Genomic DNA, 13843 nt, shown 5'->3' with positions numbered 1-13843 from the left:
ACTCACCACCCCCACTCTGATTGTCCGTAAAGGAGGAGGCTGGTAGCTGGGGACCGGGGGCAGAGGCTGGTAGCTGGGGACCGGGGGCAGAGGCTGGTAGCTGGGGACCGGGGGCAGAGGCTGGTAGCTGGGGACCGGGGGCAGAGGCTGGTAGCTGGGGACCGGGGGCAGAGGCTGGTAGCTGGGGACCGGGGGCAGAGGCTGGTAGCTGGGGACCGGGGGCAGAGGCTGGTAGCTGGGGACCGGGGGCAGAGGCTGGTAGCGGGGAACCGGAGGCAGAGGCTGAGAGCAGGAGCGTGAAGGCTTAGGCCGGTCACCAAAGTCCGGTGGCAGTGGCATGTAGCTCTCCGGCCAAAAGGTTGTGGCGTTGAGCAGCTCGACTGCCCACTCGGGTAAGACGTCCCTCAACTCGGGCCTTGACGCAACAGCCCTGCACGTACGCCCCAACACAGCCTCCTGCTCCTTCCTGCTGGGAATGTTCTCCCAGTCATCCATAGCTTTGATTATCGAAACTAACAAATCCTCCAACTCACGGAAAAATTTAGCGTCCGCTGGGGCCAATGGTGGTGCTGTCATACTATTACGGTTAGCGGTGCAGGCAGGCAGGTAAGACCCAGATGCAGACGGTTTAGGGAGAACAGCACTTTTTTTCTGCAAGGAGCAAGGAGCAAGGAGCAAGGAGCAAGGAGCAAGGAGCAAGGAGCAAGGAGCAAGGAGCAAGGAGCAAGGAGCAAGGAGCAAGGAGCAAGGAGCAAGGTGACAACTGAGAACACGCAGGACGAACTAACCACAATGACAGCGCCAGGAACAAATGAAAGACAAGGGCTTAAGTAACAAACACAAGACACGCAACGAGGAACAGCTGAGACATATTAGGGGAGGGAGCAGTAATCAACACAGGAGGGAAACACACCAAAACAGGACACAGGCCATGACATATGTCACATGAACCATCTTGAAAAACAACCACATCCTTCTTAAAGAATTATGCATCTTAAAATTATGCATTAATTGTTTAATGAATATGCTAGTTCTTGGAACAAAAACGGTTGGGAATCCCTGACCTCAATCCAAAATATCCTTTGTAACCATTGCTTGATGAAAATGCATCAATCATTGAGTATGTTAAAGTGCATAATATGGTGATTTTTATTCAAGGGTAGTTTAATAAACTATCACATTAGTGATGAAAATAACTACCTTATAAAAGGAAAAACATGGGATGTTATATCTTATATTTGTGTTATAATGCACTTAGCTTCCTTCTACTTTGCGTGTGTGTGTTTTTATCAAGCCACCAGTACAAAAGCTTTGTTGCTTTGTCACAAGTGTGACAATGGATCTGAGAGTTTCCTTGGTGGCTCTCTGCCCAATACATTGAGCGCTGAGTAAGTAGTCCACTTCCTGCTTCTGTTGGGGCCTATGGGGTCAGTTCCTTCTTGAACCTGAGAGCTCTGCCAAGCTGCTTTCAGGGCTCAACCTTATTAAACTGCATTTAACTTGACAGTCACTGCCATCTATTGGTGCACCAGGAGAACCTCCACCCCTCCACCCTCCCTTCGCCCTCCACCCCTCTCTTTCTCCCTCCACCCCTCCATCCCTCTGCCTCACCATCCCTCCACCCCTCAAACCCTCAACCCCAACATCCCTCCACCCCTCCATCCCCCCTCCATCCGCCCTCCCCTGAGGTGCGTAGTGAATCGTCTCAGTGTGAGATATCTCTGTCTCTACAGGCGGCTGCAGCCTCAATGCATCCACATTGTCCTCCGTACAAAAGAAGACCCCCACGTTAAAGATCCCTTCCCTCCTATGACAGTCGAATATGGCAGCCAGCCCTGTGGGCCGCTGTTGATATTGTTCAAACACACGCACATCCCTACGTGCACATTGGTCACACATGTGTGGACACAATAGCACCGACAGGCACCAAAGGAACACTATAATTTAAAAAGAGTAGAATTCAGGTTCACACATAACCAAACACATGCACACACACACACGCACGCACGCACGCACACACACACACACACACACACACACACACACACACACACACACACACACACACACACACACACACACACACACACACACACACACACACACACACACACTCGTCCAAATACATGCAAAGAAATAAACAGAGACATACATAAACACATATACACACACACAAAACATATACATACAGACTCACGCACATCAATACATATCACACATGTGCAGACATATTTGACTACCACACACTACATGAGATGGCGCAGGTCCCAGTGCATGCTGCTTGCATGCAAAGTCCATGTGGTTGGCTGCAGGCCTAGAGGGGGGGGGGGGGGGGGGGGAATCTGTCCCCAACTGTCTTCCTGTCTATTGTTCACTATAGCCCTCTAACTTTTAAATCTTTGATTGAATCCTGGCAACCTGTTAGCCTTCATTATCATCATCTCCACCACCACCAGTATCATCTTCATCATCACCATCGTGATATCATCATTGCAGTCTTCTTCATTTTCATTTTGCTCATCCTCTTCTTCATCTTCATCACCACCCGTCTACGTCATCCTCAGACCCATCATCATCCTCATCTGCAGAAACGTTACAATGTTATTATAAAGTAACGTCTTATACATATTAATGCATTTTATTTCTTCTTTAATCCATCTTACTTTTATATCTGGATTGCTGTGAGTTCAGCTACCATGCTAGTATCTCTGTGAAACTCAGTAGTCTATGTGGGGAGACTGTTAATATGTGTGATGGTAGAGGTCAGATTAGAATGATTCTTATGGAACATACGGGAGAGCTGCATCTTTAGACAAGCAGTGTGTGCTGGACTGCTAGCAAATCATAGGAAAGATTTTTCAGGATCATTCACATTGCGAACCCTGATATCTTTTTTTACAAAACAAAAGAATGAGCAAAGGGTAAAAATGTATGTACCCTTTTTTTTGGAAAATAAGAGCAACATGATGGAGAAGTCATTCATTTGTCTCTCTTGTTTGTCTGTGTAATATTGTCTGTTGCTACAGGCCTCCAGGCTGGAGGCCACACTAAAGGGGTTCACCCCCTGTCTCCTCACGCCCAAAGACGCAGGGGGGTGAGGTTGAACCCGATGGATTAGTACAATGATACAGATGCTGTAACATGCTGCCATGCAGGATATCTCTCACTGAGTGTGTGTGGTGATGGCTGGTTGAACCTGTGTTAATAGGTGTGCAGCCTCACCCAGCTCCAGAGTCCAAGCAGTCTGACTCGGGCCAGGTGCGGCTGCTTGAACCAGCCATCAACCATACAGACTTACTAGTGAAGATAAGCTTGGTTAAAGATGTAGGCCTACTTTTTTCATCACTGACACGAAACAATACAATAAGTAGACACTTTGATACAAGGCGATACCCAGTGAATTCCAATACAGGTAATTAAGGAACAGGTAGGGCTTATCCCTGATCATGCAGGATAAATATTAATATCATATGAATAGAGCAGAACTGCATCCTGACTGTATCAAAATACAAAAAGATTCTTTCATGAATTATATCTGTAACTCAAATATTCAGTAAATGTACAGGGCCAGAAGAAACGTATCATTTTTCGTAACGCATAACAGATAAACGTATAATTATAATTGAAATTGCAGCATTCAAAATACTGAAAATATGGCATACATTTATAGATTTTTACATCAAAAAACATAGTATTACTCCTCTTAACTGATCCTATCCATTCTCTCTCTCTCATCATCTTCCAGAATCTTTTCCTGAATACTTCTGTGCCAGGGTTGATATAAATGCTCACGTTCAAATACCTAATTGTTTTTTTTGGGGGAATCCAGCCATTGCCAAACGATCCCTTGCCAACAAACCTTCTGGAAGATTCCTGGCTGTGCCTCGTACCCTCCAGGTGCAACCAAGAGACCCCTTGCTGCCAGTGTCTCAATACCACGTCGTGCGAGGGTTCTGGCACTCTGAAACCACCAGACCTCGAGAAAAACATTTTGTTTTGCCTGTCTGATGGATCCCCCCCTTCCCCAATTCCAGGGGGCTTCCAAAGAGGAGATGAATCTCTTGGCGGAGGCTTTCTGCTTGATGTGCTTGTTGTTGATGAACTTGGCATGGCTGAAAGCGGGCAGCTTAGCGCTCTGTGGTGTAGCTCTCTGGTGAATGCCTCCAGGTCAGGGTTTTGAAGAGGTCCAGCTCGGTGCCAGTCTGGCCCCGCGGCCAACCGACCCACCAACCAACCGACCACGGCACAGACGCCCATCAACGCAGGGCCGCTTGTCAACAAGCTCTGGGATCATGTCCTTCATGCAGAGGAGGAGCGGCAGGGGGATGCTTCTCCTCTGGGTGCTACATGGTCCTATCTGGCTCATGCTCACCTGAAGTATAATCTGTGTTGGAAAATCTTGTACCTGATAAAGAAATATGATTCACTTTGATTTGATGATGCTGTTCTCGAAAATGAATACCACAAATAGTATACAGACAGCAAAGATAAACACACACATGCATACACACACACTTTTTACTATGACTACTTCTACATGGGTTCCTTCAGCACTGAAGAGAACGAGAAGGAATTTTGAATGTTTTCTCACACAAACACAACACAGATGTCACACACATACTGTGACACACGCACACACACACACACACACACACACACACACACTGTGGCAACCCCGCACGGTGAGCGAACCACCTCCTCCCAAACAGGACACCATTTCGTGGGGAAAAGCCAAAAAAGGCATGTATAATCCAGAACATAACAAAACACAAATATTGTAAAACCTGGGAGGAATCAACGGTCCCCTCCTTCGTGGGTGGAGTCCCGTCACCCAAGAGGACCGGTCTCTCCGTGCAGGAGCTCCAGGGCTGGGAGAGCCCCGAATGAGGGGAGAAGGGGGCTATTTAGCCATGCTTCTCCACCTGTTCCTCAGGTGCTCTGAATCTGCTTAATTGGCCTGGGCCGGGTTGCCACTCCTCCACCCTTTGCTGAAGCCTCGGGTGGCCTTTCGGAGGGGCAGCGTTCCGGCACGCAGCATGGCTGCTTCTGCTGCCGGCGTGGCTCGTTTCGCGGGTCGTCTCCCGCGGCCTCGTCTCGGGCGACGTCGTCTCCGGCTGCGTCGTCTCCGGCTGCGTCATGGTCTGGCTTGGGGGTGGCTTGAGGTTGGCGTTCCCACCCAAAATGGCCCGTATCTCGGTCGAGTTGCCTGCATTCTGCACCATATGTGGCAACCCGGCACGGTGAGCGAACCTCCTCCTCCCAAACAGGACACCATTTCGTGGGGAAAAGCCAAAAAAGGCATGTTTAATCCAGAACATAACAGTCTCTCAAAACACAAATATTGTAAAACCTGGGAGGAATCAACGGTCCCCTCCTTCGTTGGTGGAATCCTGTCACCCAAGAGGACCGGTCTCTCCGTGCAGGAGCTCCAGGGCTGGGAGAGACCCAAATGAGTGGAGAGGCGGGCTAAGCCCTGCACCTGTTCCTCAGGTGCTCTGAATCTCCTTAATTGGCCTGGGCCGGGTTGCCACAACACGCACGCACGCACGCACGCACGCACGCACGCACGCACGCACGCACGCACGCACGCACGCACGCACGCACGCACGCACGCACGCACGCACGCACGCACGCGCACAACCACAATTACATATGCTCACAACAACTAAATACTGTGACAGTTCTGTTTGATGATAAAACGGTAGGCTGCTGCTAACTTTAACTCATCTTAAATTTCTGATAACATGATGTTTTTACAAGCATGCTCAATAGTCTGAAACTAAGTTTAACTTTCCGCAAGCATAAAGTCCGAATTTTACTGGTATGCAATCCAAAAGCAATATCTACACACAGGGCGCAGAGTGCTAAACTTTGCGTCCTCTACATTATTTCATATAATTCTTTGTTGACAGTTGACAATACATTACAATAATGCCCATATCGTGCCCCACCACTAAAGTGTGTATTGATGATGGTTGGATCATACATGCATGGGACTTGTTTCATACATTCATGGGTTGGATAACTTGGATTATACTTTATGGGTTGGATCATTATCATACGGGTTGGATCATACATGATGGGCTGGACGGATGCTTTCTTTAGCGGAGAGATGACAAGTGCCGTTATGACGCATTCAGGTCAGCCCAAAAAATTGACAATGCCATTTCTATCGAAACTGAAACTGGCTCCTAACCAATGGCTTTTTTATAAACAACCCACAAAGTAAGAATACATACATAATTTTCATACTAATCTTTATTGATGATTATTAACCATTAGTGGAACAATGTGGGGCTTACTATGACACATAACTTACTATCTTTGCTAAAGCTACAATCCAAAACAATAAGTATCATCAAAAACAGAGATCATTTATTTCAAATCCTACTGATAATTTGTACTTGTAAGAAGGGACTAATTGGTAGGCTTTGGTTAAGTTATTAAAATAACCGTACCTAAATGTACAGAGCCCGTCACTATGTGATTGTGATTTTCAAATTACCTAACGTGATTGACTCGAACGCACCATGGACCACTACAAGGTGGGGAGACCAATGAATGCTGTCGTCTGAACACAAGAGACAGTCTAAAAAGACAAGCGAGTCTAATCTTGATTAAAACACACACATCACTGTCTGGGGGGACCGGGAGAGATTGTCACATTGATCCCAGTAAACAGAGTCAACGTTAGTCGCGGTGCTGTTTTGGGACAGTCCGCCTTGTTGATATCCAGAGGAGCTGAAGGCCCGGGCTGTGGACAGCCTGCTCTTAGCCCCACGGTCTTTAGGAGCCCATGTAAGTCCTCCTCTCTACTACCAGTAAATTTACTGGATCAGCTTTATGAACTGTACTGTATCTACTATATATATTATATATCTCTATTCAGACCGTGACGGTCGGTCTGTTGTTGTTGTGAGCTGCTAATGCTTAGCTCCTGGCTAACTGTTCCCCGGTCACCATTCAGTTCGTTTACCGCTAAACGTTGAAAAAAATGAAAGTCATCGCTTTGACTGAGGTTTAATTGCAATTCTTTGAGTTTAATGTCTTGTTTGGAAGGAGGTGCAAGCGAATTTCTTAGAGTTGTGCTCTGCTTTGTTGTGCCCTAGCGGGCTAATTTAACGGGGTCGGTGTGGCCTTGTTATGCTAGGCTAACGAGACGCTATGCTATGCTAACGTTATGATATGCTAACGGGGCAAGTGGACGAGACGCTATGCTAGGCCAACATGGTTCATAGACGAGACGTTAGGCTAGCCTAAAATTGTAAATGGACGAGACGTAGTGGATGAGATGTTATGCTAGGCTAAGAGGGAAAGTGGATGAGATGTTATGCTAGGCTAACGGGGAGAGTGGATAAGATGTTATGCTAGTCTAAGAGGGCAAGAGGATGAGATGTTATGCTAGGCTAAGAGGGCAAGTGGATGAGACGTTATGCTAGGCTAAGAGGGCGAGTGGTTAAGACGTTTGGGTCGTTCTCCACTCTATCCAACAACATGCATGCGGGGGATTTGCTTAAACTAGTAAAATACGGTGATTTCAGACAGATTTTGGTTTTATTCTTCGCTAGTGTGTTGGGGGAAATAATCAATACGGACAAGAGAGTTAGTGAATCCATTATTTCTACTTAATTCTTGTTGTATTTATTTGTATTTCAGAAAATATGATTCATAGGCAACAACAATGACGTCCAGATTTGGTAAAACCTACAGTCGGAAGGGAGGGGAGGGCACGTCCAAGTTTGATGAGGTACTGTCCAACAAGAGAGCCACCCTCAGCACCAAATGGGGCGAGACCACCTACAAAGCCAAAGTGAGCTCCAAGCGCGTCGCCCCTGCCAGCAGTGCTGCAAAAAGTGACGCTCTGCGGGAAGGCCACAAGCGGCCCCGCATGACAGATGACAAATCAGAGGATCCATATGGCTTCGACAGCGACGACGAGTCCAAACCGGTGTCATCCCGGTCAGGGAGCAAGCCGTCCCCGGCCAAGCCCGCCTCCGCTGAGCCTCCCCAGGCCGAGAGGCCCGGCTTCTCACTGGATACCTCCAGCAGGTCCTCCTCCGCCCTCCAGGGCTGGTCCCTGTCCTCTACGCTCAGTAGGGGGACCTCAGCTGCATTGAGCAGTGACCGGAGCCAGCCCAGGGTCTTGGAGAACACTGCAGTCTTCTTCAATACCACCACCACTGCCTCCACTACAGGTAAAATGATGGACACAGGGAGAGCATAGTGGCTAAGGGGGTTATCTCTAAGGTACTGGGTTTAAATGTTTCCCCTTGGATGGAGCAACCGGCCCACTGTTGTCGTTCACATTTGGTAAATCTCTCTCTCTCTGACGTCACTCAGGTAGAAATGTTTAGTTTAGTCAAGTTATGTCATAACATTGTAATCAACTTCCAGGGTAGGGATATGATTGGTATTGGGAGTGTTTTGAGGCCAATCTAATCCCAATTGGCAAAACCAGCTACCTTTTACAACATATTCACACCACACATTGCGATTTAGCTCAAAATAAGGTGATGAAATAAGCGGATTGTGAAAATAGGGTTGGGTTTGTATTCATTATTTCAAATCCATTACACGCAATAGCTGCTTTCACACTAAGGTGTAATTTCTGCCATTCTCCCGTTATTCTCCTGATAGGCCGTATGCCTGAACATCATATCCTGACATTGGTATCCTGAAATTCTCATGAGAAAAAGACTACCCCTGAGGTAGTTTTAGGAAATGTAAAATACCTTATAGAGTAGAAAGTTGGTATTTCTCACACCCCTAGTGTGCGTGTTGGCGACTGTTTTGCATGTCATTGAGTGGCCTCCTAAATGTCAAAAGCCTTTTGCTCGCTGAATGATTAAAAAATACTCTGCTTCGGTGCAGATTTACAGCCACTACTAGCCAGTCGCACATTGAGCTTTCTCCAAATGCGCCGTTTCGGTGTCTGTTGCTTTAATGCAAATGAGGAGGAGAGAGGCGGGTCAAGGAGGAAGATGGGGGAGTGGTCCTGAGCAGCTTTCAGCCATGGTACCAAGCGCTCTGTTTACAGTGTTTTATGGCGACGGCGAGGCACACACAGCCTTTAGGGCGTGTTCTGTTAATATTCTAGAACACACTGGAGTCCTGGAGCTCTATATCTAAATAATAGTATATTATACATGGGTATCTATATCATATAATATATATTATCACGGCCAAAAGCTGTGTGAGCCTCCAGACGATATTATGAATCTCAAACGACCGCGTAGGGTTCTCCGACGTCTCTGGTTCTTCCACGTCCACATCAATCTGAAGTAGACTGAACCACGACATGGAGGAGAAAGGTATTATTGACCGAGGTTGTCACCCGCCGGAGCTTCGCTGCCGAGGGAGCGGTAAGCGCTTAGGCACCGACGCCTCCTGCAGCGCCGAGGCGGTGGTCCCTCGGCAGCGGGAAGCGGGGCTCAAGCGGGAGACATTTGAGGCCAACAATCCCTTTCTCCTCCATGTCGTGGTTCATGTACTTCAGGGAGTCAAGGCCAAGGTTCCTTTCCCCCAATTCATTCTCAACCATGGCTTAGATAACCCCCACTACGAGTCTCGTTGTGGAAACGCCAGAGACGAGAGTCCGACGTGTTATGCACCATAATACCAACGGCGTGTACAACACTTGCGTTACAGTCCTGGAGCTCTGTCTCTAAATAATATCATATAATACATATTATCACGGCCAATAGGGCTGTAACGATACGCATATCGAAACCGAAATCGCGACACTTGTCTCAAAGCCACAAACCTGTCTCGCTGTGTGAGAAGGCAGAAGCGCGATACGCCCTTTCTAACTCTCCGGTCAAATTGTCCGATTGAAATTTGCTAATAATTTGTCCAAATAATAGTCTGCTGACACCACCCCCTCTATCGATGACGTAAGTATGCGAAGAGATGCCCTCTCTCACACACACGGCGCTCGCACACACACACGCTCGCACACACACACGCTCGCACACACACGCGCTCGCACACACGCGCTCGCACACACGGTGCTCGCACACACGGCGCTCGCACACACACACGGCGCTCGCACGGTCGTGTCTCATTGGCGGGCCAAATTCTCTGTGCGGGCCAGGCAGAGAAAGGGGAGGAGCTTAGATCCTTTTTGATGACATATGGGACCACGTTCCAAATCATTGCGCTGGAGCCTCCGTTTTTTCAAAGGCGAGCAGAACACCTAGTGCTCGTTTTACACCGATTGCACATTTTAGCCACTGGGGGACCATAGGCAGGCTAGGGGAACTCATATTTTGTTAGAAAACTTCATAACGGGTGATTTTCATGGCACAGGACCTTTAAACGTTGGCACTGCTTTTAAGGGGTCATTCTCTGTGAACGCTAAAAGTTAAGTCTTTTCATCACCCTAAAAGTACACATCATACAATAAATTACAATCAATGAGTTCACAGCTACACGTGCATATAGAAAATTATTTTATTATTATCATTATTAATTACAACACTTGGCTAAACATTAATGGGTCCCATCCTTCTACGCTCTCTTTCTCCGGTAATGCAGTCGTTCGCGACGACTTTCTTCTTTTTTATTTCTTCTATTTATCTCTGACTCATGCTCCAATCTGTCATAGATGCTTCGGGTGTTGTGGATGCAACGGAATATATGATGCATCGTTGCAGCAACATTTAATACCTGAATAAGTCCTGTGTCTAGCAGTGTAGGCCTGCCCAGGAGACAGTCGGGCATTTGCACTCCTCTCTATAGAGCCATAGATTTGTTGACTTTTACACAATGGGTAAATTGTAGGGGTGTAACGGTACGCAAAAATCTCGGTTCGGTACGTACCTCGGTTTTGAGGTCACGGTTCGGTTCATTTTCGGTACAGTAAGAAAACAAAATGCTAAATATAGTTGTTCATAACACACTTTTGTGCTTTTAACAATAGGAACATTAGACAATACAAAGCTAGAATTCTGCTCAGAAATACCAGATTCTGAAATGTAGAAATAAAAATGAATAACATTGGCTCAGACTGTTTCTTTTTTTTTTTTTGTAGTGGTGTTCGAATTCTCAGTGGTTCATTTCATGCACTATATAGTGCACTTAAAATACCCAAAATTTGAGTGTACATACGATGTACTCTAGATGTTACTCCCGTATACCACAATGCAATGCGGTCGTGTTTTTCCGGAGGAGAAGAAGAAGCTGAATAACCGCGAAAACGAATACATTTAATGATGAAGTCTCCGGCTTTCGTTTAGAAATTTCAACAATTGATTTGGGATTTAACATAGAATATTTAACATTCAAAATTAATTTAAAAAAACTTGAACAAGGAAATTTAACATTCAACATCAATACAACCTCCACCTTTCCTCGTGAGTGCCCGGTTTGTTTACATGATGTCGGCGCATCTGTATACGTCACACAAATACCCGGCGCATTTACTGACGCAAATGACGCTTAGAAATGTTCAGCGTAGTGTCCGAATTCTCGTTTGTCCGTTCCCTAAATAGTGCACTATATCATATACACTATATAGGGACTAGTGAGTGAGTGAATAGGGAACGATTTCGAACTCAGCTACAGTGTGCGCAACTGTGCATGTGCGGCTGCAGCATGTTCCACACATGCGGTCCTCTAACTTAATATGTCCGTATGGAAACTCGTTCGGTACGCCTCCGTACCCAACCGAGCACCCCGTACCGAAACGGTTCAATACAAATACATGTACCGTTACACCCCTAGTAAATTGCAATAAACCCTTGACCAAACGATAGCCGAACCAAAATGCAATTAAACCGTAGACTTCTTGCATTTCAGAATGTTCCCAGTGGTTTGAAACCGCTGTTTAGCAGTGTTTCCCATTAGCTCTACAACAGTAAAAGGCATGTAAAGAACATCGTAGCCAATTCTCTGGTCTCATAGACGTAGACGTATATATGTTAACAATTTTAACAGACTTGACATGGAAACTATAAACCACCATGACAGCTAGTTCATGAAGAGTGGTGTGACAAGGGGCCAAAGTTCAGAAGCAAAGCATACAATGCATTGTAAGAGGAACTGGAGGACAGGTTTCAACTGGGATACCTGTATTCTCCGCAGTTCGTCGCCATTTCAATGATTCTCTATGCCAGGCCAGGCCAGAAGTGTGGCTGAATTCGCAATTCAGCCACACTTCTTAATTGTCAATGTAAATAACATGTTGAGCACATTCTAAATCAAGCACTGTATACAATTAAAAAAATAGACTAAAATCTATTATCATTTTGCTGAGCGTTTCCTTGCGGCTTGATGCCACGCTTGCCTGCCCAGTCTAGCAGTCGGGTTGGGGCACCAACAATCTTTGAATAAATTTGATCGGAGAAGCCAAAGAGTGAAACAAAGCGATGGAACCAGCATTTTAATATTTTTATATTTCAGAAAAGGTAACTCATCCATGGAAATGAGTTGACTGAAGAGTGGTGGTGAAAGGTGCTCCTCCTTTTCAAAAAGGGCCTCGTAGTTTGAAAACCAACAATGTTGCTAAAATAGACCTTTCTAAAGTTGTCCCCTGACTCCTGCACATTTTTCCCTACAATCTTACATTTTCCCTACAATCATCCTTTTTCTCAGCAATTTGTGAATTTCTAACACTTTTCTCCTCAGACCAAATAGATTGTAGAGGACAAAATAACCTTGGTTGGCTCACCATTGGGTGGCTCTTTGAGGCTATGGTCGCAAAGGTTACATGTCACATGCTTGCACGCTAAGAATCAGATCAATGATTCTGCTATCATTTGACAAATTGCTGTGTCCAGTGTGAGGAGGTCTTTAGCCCCCCCCGACCGAGTCCAGAAGACGCCACAAAGCTCTACCTGCTAAAGAGAATGTGTTGGTTATTTATGCGAGTACACATTAATGGAACAGGCAGCAATGTTCTTCCTTTCATGGCAATCCATACCCTACAATGCCTTTTATGATTCATCACCGGATAAATGGCACTAATTGGAAGTTGGTCTACTCTCATACTTTTGAAACCAATTATTCAGAACTGGGACTGATGAGTGGATCCCAAAACCACTGACTTCATATTGTTTGGCTTTTTGAAGTTAATCAAATTACGCATTTGTTTTAAGCAAATTAAACCTCGTCAGAAATGAAAAGGAAAATAGCGTCAATCAATTGATAAACGTGATTCTGCATCTTTGGTCCGCCTACCACTTTACGCATCATCAATGGACTTTCTTCTTTCTCTGACTCGTTAACTCAAAACCTAGTGAATATTCAAAGCTTCAAATGATTTATTTGTGCCAACCTAAAATAAGCTTAACATCTATTGATTGAATATAATCAATATAATTAGTGCCCATGATCGTTTTCAGGTGGCATGTGTGACTAGCTACCAATCCCACTTCTGATTCTGAATAGTTGTGTATGATCCACACATATGAACCGCAGATAGAAGGTCTAGGACCATAAATACACAGCATCCAGACTATCATTATGAATCACAGTAGGTGAGATAATGCTGACAATTTTAAATTAGAGTTGAGGGATATGACTAATACCTACTTAAAATTGCAATGTAAAAATCTGTTAATCACCTAAGTCGACCGAAATCCACCAAGAATGAAGACGGATCTAGTGGGAATCTTCTGTCTCCAAGAGACGTGTGTGTGCGTGTCCGCCGTCCCCAGTGCTATAGGGGCTCTCTCACTTGTTATGTAAGGAGGTAAAGGTACTGTAACTTATGGATAAAGCCCAAAATACACATCCCGCGAACGGTGCTTGTCAAAACAGCTGTCCATATTATTTATTTCCTATCTACAACCCCCACACCGGTAGCAGGTAGGTGCGTGTTTTTGCGCAGGCATGCAATCTC

General features: G+C 45.8%; 1 protein-coding gene across 1 annotated transcript in view; it reads left to right on the top strand.

Annotated features, from left to right (window-relative positions):
* The first annotated feature begins 6506 nt into the window (after window positions 1-6506).
* LOC132446482 (wings apart-like protein homolog) overlaps window positions 6507-13843 on the top strand; it is a 91288-nt gene continuing 83951 nt past the window's right edge. Inside the window, exons 1-2 of the mRNA XM_060036797.1 lie at window positions 6507-6798; window positions 7657-8195. Of these exons, the coding sequence (XP_059892780.1) occupies window positions 7682-8195 (514 nt within the window). The 5' untranslated portion in view covers window positions 6507-6798; window positions 7657-7681. The remainder of the gene's footprint in view (window positions 6799-7656; window positions 8196-13843) is intronic.

This window comes from Gadus macrocephalus, chromosome 18 (genome assembly GCF_031168955.1).
Source record: "Gadus macrocephalus chromosome 18, ASM3116895v1".
Classification (NCBI taxonomy): Eukaryota; Metazoa; Chordata; class Actinopteri; order Gadiformes; family Gadidae; genus Gadus; species Gadus macrocephalus.
The sequence above is the reverse complement of the archived record's forward strand: the minus strand, read 5'-3'. Positions and strand labels throughout refer to the sequence as shown.